We start from the raw sequence: 12,138 nt of genomic DNA, 5'->3' as shown, positions 1-12,138 counted from the left end.
ATCACCAATGGACCCATAAAAACTATAAAATTAAATATGAAATAATATAGCAACCTAGTGTCTTAAGAATACCACTTAAAATGTTCATACCCCTCCAATACAATTACATAATCAACACAAGAAAGCCAAGAAACTTTTCCAAAGAATTTTTATTTCACATGAATTCATTTCAACAATCAAGTCTCATCAGCATTCTAATATAGCCAAAAAAAACAAAGCAAAAATATTTAGTACTCATAACAAACACTTTTGATGCCTTTAGAGTGAAAGTTTTTGTTACAGGGAAGCAACAAGTTGAGTAGAGAAGTTGATAAGAAACTGAAGAATATAAGATTCCTGAAAGTATTTCAAAATAATTTTTCTACTTTGTATTAGAACCAGCATCATAAGGACAATGCCACTGCTCTTGCCCCTGAGATGATAAAGCCACCACTGGTTGCAGGCCCTTTTCATCGCATGCAGGGCACCAAGTCTCTCACATGTATTCTCCCACTTGATCTTCATCCGCAACTCAAGCGGCTACGAAGATCCTCAAAATCCTCCTAAAGTCCCTACTCTGTCCTATAGCTCGCAAGTTCTTCTAACTCCCTGCTGTTCTGAGAGGTATCACAGAGCTGGGATTTCTTTTAAGCCGAACTGCATAAACAAGGAGTCAAGGTTTTCCAGTCCTATTATAGTGAGTTTCCAGGTCATTTCTTCATCCAAATTGATGATGAATGTTGAGTATCTACTGTTTTCCAGAGACTGTTCCAGGCACTTAGCTATAGACAGGTAACATATCTGGAATCCCCCTTCAACATAGTAAAGGTAGCAGAGTGAGGAAGACAATGGAGAGACTCAATAGAGCAGTGAGTGCTAGGAGAGCTCTATGGAGTGGGGGTGTCAGGGAAGACTCCCAGAGGGGGTGACACTTCAGCTGAACTTTAAAGACTGAAAAGAAGTTAGAAAAGAAGGAGGAGGCCGGGCGCGGTGGCTCACACCTGTAATCCCAGCACTCTTGGAGGCCGAGGTGGGCGGATCACCTGAGGTCAGGAGTTAGAAGCCAGCCTGGCCAACATGGTAAAACCTCATCTCTACTAAAAATACAAAACTTAGCTGGCCGTGGTGGCGAGTGCCTGTAGTCTCAGCTACTCGGGAGGCTGAGGCAGGAGAATCGCTTGAATCCAGGAGGCGGAGGTTGCAGTGAGCCGAGATTGTGCCACCGCTCTCCAGACTGGCAGACAGAGTGAGAATTGTCTCAAAAATAAAAAGAAAAGAAAAGGAGGAGGAAAGGCATGCTAGGTACGAGAACAGCATGTACAAAGGTGGAGCAATAGAAGAGCATGGTTTATTCAGGGACTAACAAAAAAGTTGATCACTGCTGAAATGTACAGTGCAAGGGTAGAGAGAGAAGAGGGAGTCAACAGGGTGTCATCACCAAGGATCACACTAAGGAGACTGGAGTTCATCCTGATGAGGACAGAAAATCACAGAAGGAGAGTGATCAACCTGTTCCCCATCCAATCCATGCAGCCCTCTGTTATAGACAGATCTTTACCCAACAGACTCAAACACACATGTCCAGCATTCAAGGCCCTCGACATGTTGTCTGCACAAAGACACCCTAATACTACTCCTCCCTGCTCCAGAGGCCTTGCATGCTGGAGGTCCTTGTTCTTTCTTCCACCCGACTCCATGCAGACCACCCTCATTGCCACCTCAGGCTGACGGGAAGTGCCATTTGCTCCTCAGCTCCAGTGCTGATATGCATTAATGTGCTTGGCTCTTAGGCCCAGCAGAGGGCAGAAGAGGCCCATAAATACTTCGGACGAATTTGTCCCAGCCAGATAAAAATAGCCCTAGACACAGTCCTGGTACAGTGCTTCCCGGACTTTCCCATGCATATGAATTCAGGGATCTTGTTAAAATGCAGATTCTAACTCAGTAGTTGCAGGGTGGGCTGGAGACAGTACATTTCTAACAAGCTCCCAGGTGATGTTGAGGCTGCTGGTCCATGCAGCACACTTTGAGAAAATAGCACTTTTCATACTGAGAAGAAAGATCTTTTTTCTAAGTTTCCAATCTTTCCCAGACCAATACTTTCCGAAAATAAAATAAAAATGAATAACAGGAAAAATTAAATTTCCAAAATGACATACAAACTATCTCAACTTTATATTTTCGGATTCGATAAACATAGTATTTACCCTATCAAATTACAAGGTCAGCTGAGTGAGTTCTCCCATCATTTCTTCCCAGGAAGACAACACCAACTGCGTAACAAAAGAAACCCATGGCACCCTCACAACCAGGTTTAACTCCTACCACTGGATTTTATGGCCAAAGCAGGGAGGGAATGTACTAAAGGAATGCAAGCCATTTGCTTTGGGGCTTCATTAATATATTCCCCACTATAATGGAGTTTATAGAAAATGGTTTTTGATGAACAGAGACCCCAACATTTGAACACCTACCTTGCCACTCTTCCTCGAAGATCTCCCAAACCGGAGAGCTGGCGCATCTCCAGGGTCTTTAAGGCAGAATTAGTTCCATAGCTAATGTTGTCCCGGGCACGAATCTGCTCCTGGAGTACCTGGGCAACATAAAAAACACTAAGGGAGTCATCTAAGAATTCACGTGCTTCCACAAAAGCATTTTATACTTTTGGCAAAAATAAGAACGTTTAACTCAGTCTTTCATAAGAGACGCCTTTTCAACAGTCACCTAATGCACACTTAAACAGAGAACTAGGGGGCCTAGACAGAGAGAGACCTTAGAGGCTCCTCCCAGAGCAAGTCCCTTTATTTACCATTAAAAACTAAGTTCCTTTGGTTTTAGTATTTCTTCCTTAGTAATGAAGCCACTTTCTTTTTCTTTTTTCTTTTTTTTTTTTGAGATGGAGTCTTGCTCTGTTGCCCAGGCTGGAGTGCAGTGGCACAATCTCAGCTCACTGCAACTTCTGCCTCCCAGGTTCAAGCAATTCTCCTGCCTCAGCTTCCCGAGCAGCTGGGATTACAGGCATGTGCCATCACACCTGGCTAAGTTTTGCATTTTTAATAGAGACGGAGTTTGTTTTAGTAGAGATGGGGTTTCGCCATGTTGGCCAGGCTGGTCTTGAACTCCTGACATCAGGTGACCCGCCCACCTTGGCCTCCCAAAATGCTGGGATTACAGGTTTGAGCCATGGGCTATTTTGATACAGGCATACAATGTGTAATAATCACATCAGGGTGAATGAGGTATCCCTCACCTCAAGTATTTACTGTTTCTATTACAAACAACCCAATTATACTCTTTTAGTTATGTTTACATGTACAATTAAATTATTATTGACTACAGTCACCCTGTTGTGCTATCAAATACTAGATCTTATTAATTCTAACTATTTTTTAATGCCCATTAATCATCCACATTTTCCACCCCACCCCCCACTATCCTTCTCAGCCTCTGGTAACCATCATTCTACTCTCTATCTCCGTGAGTTCAATTGTTTTAATTTTTAGCTCCTGCAAGTGAGTGAGAACATGCGAAGCTTATCTTTCTGTGCCTGGCATATTTCATTTCACTTAACATAATGACCTCTGGTTCTATCCATGTTTTTGCAAATGACAGAACCTCATTCTTTCTTACGGCTGAATACACTCCATTGTGTATCTGTACCACACTTCTTTATCCATTTGCCTGTTGATGGACACTTGGGTAGCTTCCAAATCTTGGCTATTGTGGATAGTGCTGCAATAAACACGGGAGTGCAGATATCTCTTCCATATACTGATTTCCTTTCTTGTAGGTATATACCTAGCAGTGGGATTGCTGAATCATATGGTAGCTCTATTTTAGTTTTGTGAGATACCTCCAAAGTGTTCTCCACAGTGGTTGTACTAATTTACATTCCCGCCAACACTGTATGAGTGTTCCCTTTTCTCCATATCCTTGCCAGCATTTGATATTGCCTGTCTTTTGGATAAAAGCCATTTTAACTGGGGTGAGATGATATCTCATTGTAGTTTTGTTTGTTTGCTTTTTGAGACTGAGTCTCACTGTCACCCAGGCTGGAGTGTAGTGGCATGATATCGGCTCACTGCAACCTCCACCTCCTGGGTTCAAGCGATTCTCATGCCTCAGCCTCCCAAGTAGCTGGGATTACAGGCATGCATCACCATGCCAGGCTAAATTTTTTTTGTATTTTTAGTACAGATGGGGTTTCACCGTGTTGACCAGGCTGGTCTGAAACCCCTGGCTTCAAGTAATCCACCCACCTCGGCCTCCCAAAGTGCTGGGATTACAGGTGTGAGCCGCTGCACTCAGCCAATATCTCATGTAGTTTTGATTTGCATTTCTCTGATGATCAATGATGTTGAGCACCTTTTCATATACCTGTGTTTGCCATTTCTATGTCTTCTTTTGAGAAATGTGTATTCAGATCTTTTGCCCATTTTTTAAACAGATTATTAGATTTTTTTCTTATAGAGTTGTTTGAGCTCCTTATATATTCTGGTGATCAATCCCTTGTCAGATGGAGAGTTTGCAACTACGTTCTCCCTCCACTTTGTTCTTCTTTTGATGTGCAGAAGCTTTTTAACTTAATTTGATCCCATTCGTCCATTTTTGCTTTGGTTGCCTGTGCTTGAGGGGTATTTCTCAAGAAATCTTTGCTCACTCCAATGTCCTAGAGAGTTTATCCAATGTTTTCTTTTAGTTGTTTCATAGTTTGAGGTCTTAGATTTAAGTTTTTTTTTTTCAACTTTTATTTTTGGTTCAGGGTACATGTGAAGGTTTTTTACATAGGTAAACTCGTGCCATGGATGTTTGTTGTACAGATTATTTCTGTGAGATAATTAAACACAACTATTGTATACTGGGTTTAATGTGTTGTTGTACAGATTCTGTACATTAAGCCCAGTACCCAACAGTTATCTTTTCTGCTCCTCTCTAATCTTTAATCCATTTTGATTTGATTTTCTGTATATGGTATGAAATAGGGGTCTAATTTCATGCTTCTGTATATGGATATTCAGTTTTCCCAGCACCACTTATTGAACAGACTGTCATTTCCCCATTGCATGATCATGGCTCCTTTTTCAAAAAGGATTTTACTGTAGATGTATGGATTTGTTTCTGGGTTCTCTATTCTGTTCCATTGGTCTATGTATCTATTTTTATGCCAGTGCCATGCTGTTTTGGTTACTGTAGCTCTGTAGTATAATTGCAAGTCAGGTAATGTGACCTCTCCAGTTTTGTTCTTTTGCTCAGGATAGTTTTGGCTATTTTGGTATTTTGTGGTTCCATATGAACTTTAGGATTTTTTTTTTTATTTCTGTGAAGAATGTCATTGGTATTTTGATAGGGATTGCATTGAATTTGTAGATTGCTTCAGGTAGTACAGACATTTTAACAATATTATGTATTCCAATCCACGAACATGGAATATCTTTCCATTTTTATGAGTCTTCTCCAATTTCTCACATCAATGTTTTATAGTTTTCATTGTAGAGATCTTTCACTTCTTTGGTTAATTCACAGGTATGCATGTATGTATGTATGTATGTATGTATGTATGTATGTATTTGAGATGGAGTCTCACTCTGTTGCCCAGGCTAGAGTGCAGTGGCGCAATCTCGGCTCACTGCAACCTCCGCCTCCCAGGTTCATGCCATTCTCCTGCCTCAGCCTCCCGAGTAGCTGGGACTACAGGTGCCCGCCACTATGCCCAGCTAATTTTTTGTATTTTTAGTAGAGATGGGGTTTCTCCGTGTTAGCCAGTACGGTCTCGATCTCCTGACCTCGTGATCCGCCTGCCTCAGCCTCCCAAAGTGCTGGGATTACAGGCGTGAGCCACCGCACCCAGCCTATATTTATTTATTTAATTATTGAGACAGGGTCTTGCGCTGAACCCAGGCTGGAAAGCAGTGGCACAATCTTGGCTCATTGCAACCTCTGCCCCCAAGGCACAAGCAATCTTCCCAGCTCAGCCTCCCGAGGCACACAGCAGCACGCTCAGCTATTTTGTCGTATTTTTGGTAGAGACAGGGTTTCGCCATGTTACCCAGGCTGGTCTCAAATTCCTGAGCTCAAGTAATCTGCCCACCTTGGCCTCCCAAAGTGCTGGGATTATAGGCGTGAGCCACAGCACCTGGCCAGTATTTAATTTTATTTATAGCAATTGTAAATGAGATTACTTTCTTGATTTCTTCTTCAGATTGTTCCCCATTGGCATATAGAAATGCCACTAATTTCTGTATGTTGATTTTGTATCCTGAAATTTTATTGAATTTGTTTATCAGTACTAACAGTTTTTTGGTGGAGTCTTTAGGCTTTTCCAAATATAAGATCATATCATCTGCAAACAAGAATAATTTGACTTCTTCCTTTCCAATTTGGATGCTCTTTCTTTCTTTCTTTTGTCTGATTGCTCTAGCTAGGACATCTATTACTATGTGGAATAACAGTAGTAAAAGTGGGCATCCTTTTTGTGTTCCAGATCTTAGATAAAGGCTTTCCTGTCTTCTCCATTTAGTATATTACTAACTGTGGGTCTGTCATATATGGCTTTTATTATGTTGAGATGTGTTCCTTGTATACCTAGTTTTTTGAGGGTTTTTCTCATGAAGGGATGTTGAATTTTATCCAATGCTTTTTCAGCATCGGTTGATATGATCATATGCTTTTTGTCTTTCATTTTGTTGATATGATGTATCACAATGATTGATTTGCATATGTTGAACCATCTTTGCATCCCTGGAATGAATCCCACTTGGTAATGATGAATGATCTTTTTAACATGTTGCTGAATTCAGTTTCCCAGTATTTTGTTGAGGGTTTTTGCATCAGTGTTCAACAGGGATATTGGCCTGTAGGTTTTTTGTTTTTTTGTTGTTGTTTTTGTTTTTGTTTTGCATCTTTAATTTTGCTACCAAGGTAATACTGGCCTCATAGAATGAGTTTGGAAGTATTTCCTCCTCTTCTACTTTTCAGAATAGTTACAGTATGATTGCTATTAATTCTCTTTAAATGTGGTAAAATTTAGCAGAGAAGCCATTGGGTGCAGGGCTTTTCTTTGCTAGGAGGTTTTTATTATGGCTTCAATCTCGTTACTTGTTACTGGTTTGTTCAGGTTTTGGATTTCTTCATTATTCAATTGTGGTAGGTTGTATGTGTCTAAGAATTTATCCATTTCTTCTAGGTTTTCTAGTTTTTTGGCATATAGTTGCTCATAGTAGCCTCTAACGATCCTTTGAATTTCTGTGATATGGGTTGTAATGTCTCCTTTTTCATCTCTGATTTTATTTAGTTGGGTCTTTTCTGTTTTTTTCTTAGTCTAGCTAAAGTTTGTCAATTTGTTTATCTTTTCAAAAACCCAACTTTTTGTTTCATTGATTTTTTTATATTGTTCTCCTTTCACTTATGTCTGCTCTGATCTTCATTATTTCCTTTCTTCTACTAACTTTGGGTTTGGTTTGCTCTTGCTTTTCTGATTCTTTAAGACATATCCTTAGATTGTTTATTTGAAGGTTTTCTTCTTTTTTGATGTAGGCACTTATAAACAAACTAACAAACAAGCAAAAAGAAAACTAATAAAAACTCTATACTTTTCATATATATTATATATATATATTCAGGAGTGCTGCTAAATCTATACTTTAACATCATCTCCACACTTTTTAACTTTTTGTTGTTTCTATTCATATCTTATTGTACTGTCTATGTCTGGAAAAGTTATTATTTTTGATTGGTTCATCTTTTCATCTTTCTATTTAAGATAAGGAATAGTTTACATACCACAATTACAGTATTATAATATTCTGCGTTTTTCTGTGTACTTACTATTACCAGTGAGTTTTGTACCTTCAGATGATTTCTTATTGCTCATTAACATTCTTTTCTTGAATGTTGAAGAACTCCTTTTAGCATTTCTTGTAGTACAGGCCTGGTGTTGATAAATCCCTCAGCTTTTGTTTGTCTGGGAAAGTCTTTATTTCTCCTTCAAGTTTGAAGTATAGTTTCAACAGATACACTATGGTAGGTTTTATGCTAAGTTTTTTTTCCTTCAGCACTTTAAATGTCATGCCACAAGTCTGTTGCCAAACTTATTGGAGCTCCATTGTATGTTATTTGTTTCTTTTGTCTTGCTGCCTTTAGGATCCCTTCTTTATCCTTGACCTCTGGGAGTTTTGTTATTAAATGCCATGAGGTGGTCTTCTTTGAGTTAAATCTACTTGGTGTTCTATAACCTTCTTGTGCTTGAATTTTGATTTCTTGTACTTGAATTTTGATATCTTTTGTGTGGGAAGTTCTCTGTTATCCCTTTTGATAAACTTTCTACCACCATTTCTCTCTCTACCTCCTCTTAAAAACCAATAACTTTTAGATTTGTCCTTTTGAAGCTACTTTCTAGATCTTATAGGTGTGCATCATTTTTTTCATTCTTTTTTTTGTCTCCTTTGTGTATTTTCAAATAGCCTGTCTTCAAGCTCACTAATTCTTTCTTCTGTTTGATCAATTCTGCTAACAGACTGATGCATTCTTCAGTATGTCACTAGCATTTTTCCACTCCAGAATTTCTGCTTCTTTTTAATTATTTCCCTTCCTTTCTTTCCTTTCTTTCTTTCTTTCTTTCTTCAGAGTTTTGCTCTTGTTGCCCAGGATGGAGTGCAGTGGCATGATCTTGGTTTACTGCAACCTCTGCCTCCTGGGTTCAAGCGATTCTCCTGCCTCAGCCTCCTGAGTAGCTGGGATTACAGGCACCCACCACCACACCTGGCTAATTTCTGTCTTTTTAGTACAGATGGGGTTTCATCATGTTGGCCAGGCTGGTCTCGAACTTCTAACCTCAGGTGATCCACCCGCCTTGGCCTCCCAAAGTGCTGGGATTACAGGCATGAGCCGCTGCACCTGGCCAGTTATTTCAATTTCTTTGTTAAATTTATCTGATAGGATTCTGAATTCCTTCTCTGTGTTATCTTGAATTTCTTTGAGTTTCCTCAAAACAGCTATTTTGAATTCTCTGTCTAAAAGGTCACATATCTTTGTCTCTCTGGGATTGACTTCTGGTGTCTTATTTAGTTAATTTGGTGAGGTCATGTTTTCCTAGATGGTCTTGATGCTTGTGGACGTTAGTCAATGTTTGTACCCATTCTTCTTGCGAAGGCTTTCCAGATATTCAAAGGGACTTGGGTGTTAGGTAATCTAAGTTTTCGGTCACTGCAACCATATCTGCATTAGGGGGTACCCCAAGCCCAATAACACTGTAGTTCTTGCATACTTGTAGAAGTACTACCTTGGTGGTCTTGGATAAGATCCAGAAGATTTCTCTGGATTACCAAGCAGAGACTCTTCTTCCCTTCCCTTACTTTCTCCCAAACAAGCAAAGTCTTTCTTTCTTTGTGCGGAGCTACCTGGAGCTGGGAAGGGGGGCACAAGCACCTCTGTACCCACCACCATTGGGACTGTGATGGGTCTGACCTGAAGCCAGCACAGCACCGAATCTTGCTCAAGTCCTGCTGTAATCACTACATGGCTACCCGTATGTTCACTCAAGGCCCTAGGGCTCTACAATCAGCAAGTGGTGAAGCCAGCCAGGCTTGTGTCCTTCCCCTAAGGGCAATGAGTTCCCCCAGGCTCCACGCAGGTCCAGAGGGGCTGTCCAGGTGCCTGGGCCTAGAATCAGAAACCTTAGAAATCTACCCGGTACTCTATTCTACTGTGGCTGAGCTAGTGCCGAAACCACCAAAGTCCTTCCCACTCTTCCCTCCACTTTCCCCAGGGTGAGGAGTCTCCCTACGTCTATCACATGCCCAAAGGGAATAAAGCCATGCTACTGCCACTGTTCACTTAAGGCCCAAGGGCTCTTCATTCAGTTTGTGGTGAATCCTGTCAGGCCTGGGACTCACCCTTCAGAGCAGCGGGCCCGCCTTTAGCCCAGGGTACATCTAGAGATCCAAGAGTCCAAGAGCCAAGGCCTGGAGTCAGGGACCCCAAAAGACTTCTTGGTGCTCCTCTCCACTGTGGCCAAGCTGGTACCTAAGCTAAAGACAAAGTCCCCTTTACTTTTCCCTCTGCTTTTCTCAAGCAGAAGGAATCTCTCCTCACAGCCACCACAGCTGTGAATGTGCAGAGGCACCCTTAAAGCCAGAATGTCTGAGTCTTACCCAAGGCCCATGGCACACTACTTGCTTATCACTGTTGGGTGGCCGCCCTGCATTCCAAAACAATGTCCCATAAACACTGCACTCTCCCTCCTCAAAGCACACAGATTCTCTCTCCGGGCCATGTGGTCCGCTGACAGGGAATGGGGGAGGGGTGGTGTTGGTGATTCAAGACTGTCCTTCCTACCCTCTTCAGTGCCTCTTTCAGTGATATGATGTTAAAATCAGGTACTATGATCGCTTACCTGCTTTTTGGTTCTCATGAAGGTGCTTTATTTTGTAGACAGTTGTTAAATTTGGTGTTCATGTGGGGAGGACAATTGGTGGAGGCTTCCATTCTGCCATCTTCCTCTGCCCTCCTGTCCATCTACTGACTTTTAGAAATTTAAGTTCAAGAAGAAATTTTATGTGACACTTGGATCTCCTTAAATGTAGGAATTATTTTTTATTCAAGGCCTACCTGTTTTCTATTTCATCTGCACCTGTTTTAAGGGCAGTACTTATTCTTCCTCCTTGTGGCTGCAGGGCCCCATTAGATGCTATGTGACTTTGCTCTCTCTACTCACTGGAGTGCCTTAAGTAGGTAGTCTTGAGAGTAGTGGAAGGGGCTTGTGGACGGGTGGTGCAGCCAGTGGGAAGCACAGGGCCTGTCTCCAGGTGAGGTACCAGGAGGATGCCTCTTTACATCCTATTCCCTCAGCTCTCCCAGCTGAGAGGCAGTGGGGAACGAGCCTGCCCCTACAACCTGTCCACCCCTCCATGGGGCAGGAGACTGGCTTAGTTATAGGGTGCGAAGCAGTGAGCCTGGACCCTCCTCCTGAGACTCCTAACCATGGGATCCTGCTGGCTCCCCAGGCTTTCCTGCCTGCCTAACCCAACTGTTCAGGAAGGTAGCACCTGGATTGGGAACAGACTGGAGACAGGCACACTAAACCACCATCTTCTCTTGCCTTCTGCACCAATCCAAGGGTTTCTTGAGATTACATTCCTGGGTATCTGCTTGTTACTACTTATTTCTAGAAATTTTGATGGTTTCTGATGTACTGACAATTTGCAGGCCCATTTGGAAATGAATAGGAAAGCCCAAGTAGAGATGTAATTATGCTTACATAATTTGTTTTTGTGCTCCCTCTTCTTAACTCTATTTTCTTTTCTTTTTTGAAGTATAACATACATAAAGAAAATACTTGTGTATTTTTTTCAGGATTTTCAAACTTCTTAGTAAAAAAAAAAGAAATTAGGAATGTAAATATTCTGTGTTTCCCTCAGTGGAAACCTGCTTGAGGCATTGACAGTAAAAAGGAAAATTTCACTGGGCGGCCACAGTAGCTCACACCTGTAATCCCAGCACTTTGGGAGGCCGAGGCGGGTGGATCACAAGATCAGGAGTTCGAGACCAGCCTGGCCAACATGGCGAAACCCCCGTCTCTACTAAACATACAAAAATTAGCCGGGCGTGATGGCACACACCTGTAGTCCCAGCTACTCAGGAGGCTGAGGCAGAAGAATTGCTTGAACCCGGGAGGCAGAGGTTGCAGTGAACCGAGATTGTGCCACTGCACTCCAGCCTGGGCAACAGAGCAAGACTCCGTCAAAAAAAAAAAAAAATTCACCAGAAAGAATTTAGAATTGCAAGACCTATCTATTATTTCTGTAGCTTCCAGCTTTTTCTCAATGAACCTGCCCTATGAAGAGGAATACAAACTAGTTACAATCACCTGTGAATGACAAAATGTGAGTCATCTGAATACATTCTTGCAAGGCAACTTCACATCTGACTAATGTGGTTCTGGCACTCTCCCACTGATGAGAAGGCGCTGGCAAGCTCTCGTGCACTCTCTCTTAATAGGAAGTAACACCTATTAGTTAGAGTCAATAGAAAGTAACACTTATTCTTTTTGTATGTAGTGGTGCAAACCTTTGCCTGTAGTAAGGCATAAGACCAGTGGTTCTCAAATATCTTTGGGATACATAAGTCTCACCCAGATGGCTTGTTACGCATGCAAATTCTTGG

The 12,138-nt window shown here is 41.6% G+C and overlaps 1 protein-coding gene across 4 annotated transcripts in view; it reads right to left on the bottom strand.

The window, feature by feature from the left end:
- FAM81A (family with sequence similarity 81 member A) overlaps window positions 1-12,138 on the bottom strand; it is an 84,513-nt gene that overhangs the window by 28,241 nt on the left and 44,134 nt on the right. For all 4 annotated transcript variants that reach the window (XM_034938851.3, XM_055098775.2, XM_063596690.1 and 1 more), the window contains one exon: window positions 2,454-2,572. In XM_034938851.3, the coding sequence (XP_034794742.1) occupies window positions 2,454-2,572 (119 nt within the window). The remainder of the gene's footprint in view (window positions 1-2,453; window positions 2,573-12,138) is intronic.

The sequence above is a fragment of the Pan paniscus genome, chromosome 16 (genome assembly GCF_029289425.2).
Source record: "Pan paniscus chromosome 16, NHGRI_mPanPan1-v2.0_pri, whole genome shotgun sequence".
Taxonomy (NCBI): domain Eukaryota; kingdom Metazoa; phylum Chordata; class Mammalia; order Primates; family Hominidae; genus Pan; species Pan paniscus.
This window is presented reverse-complemented; position numbering and strand designations above follow the sequence as displayed.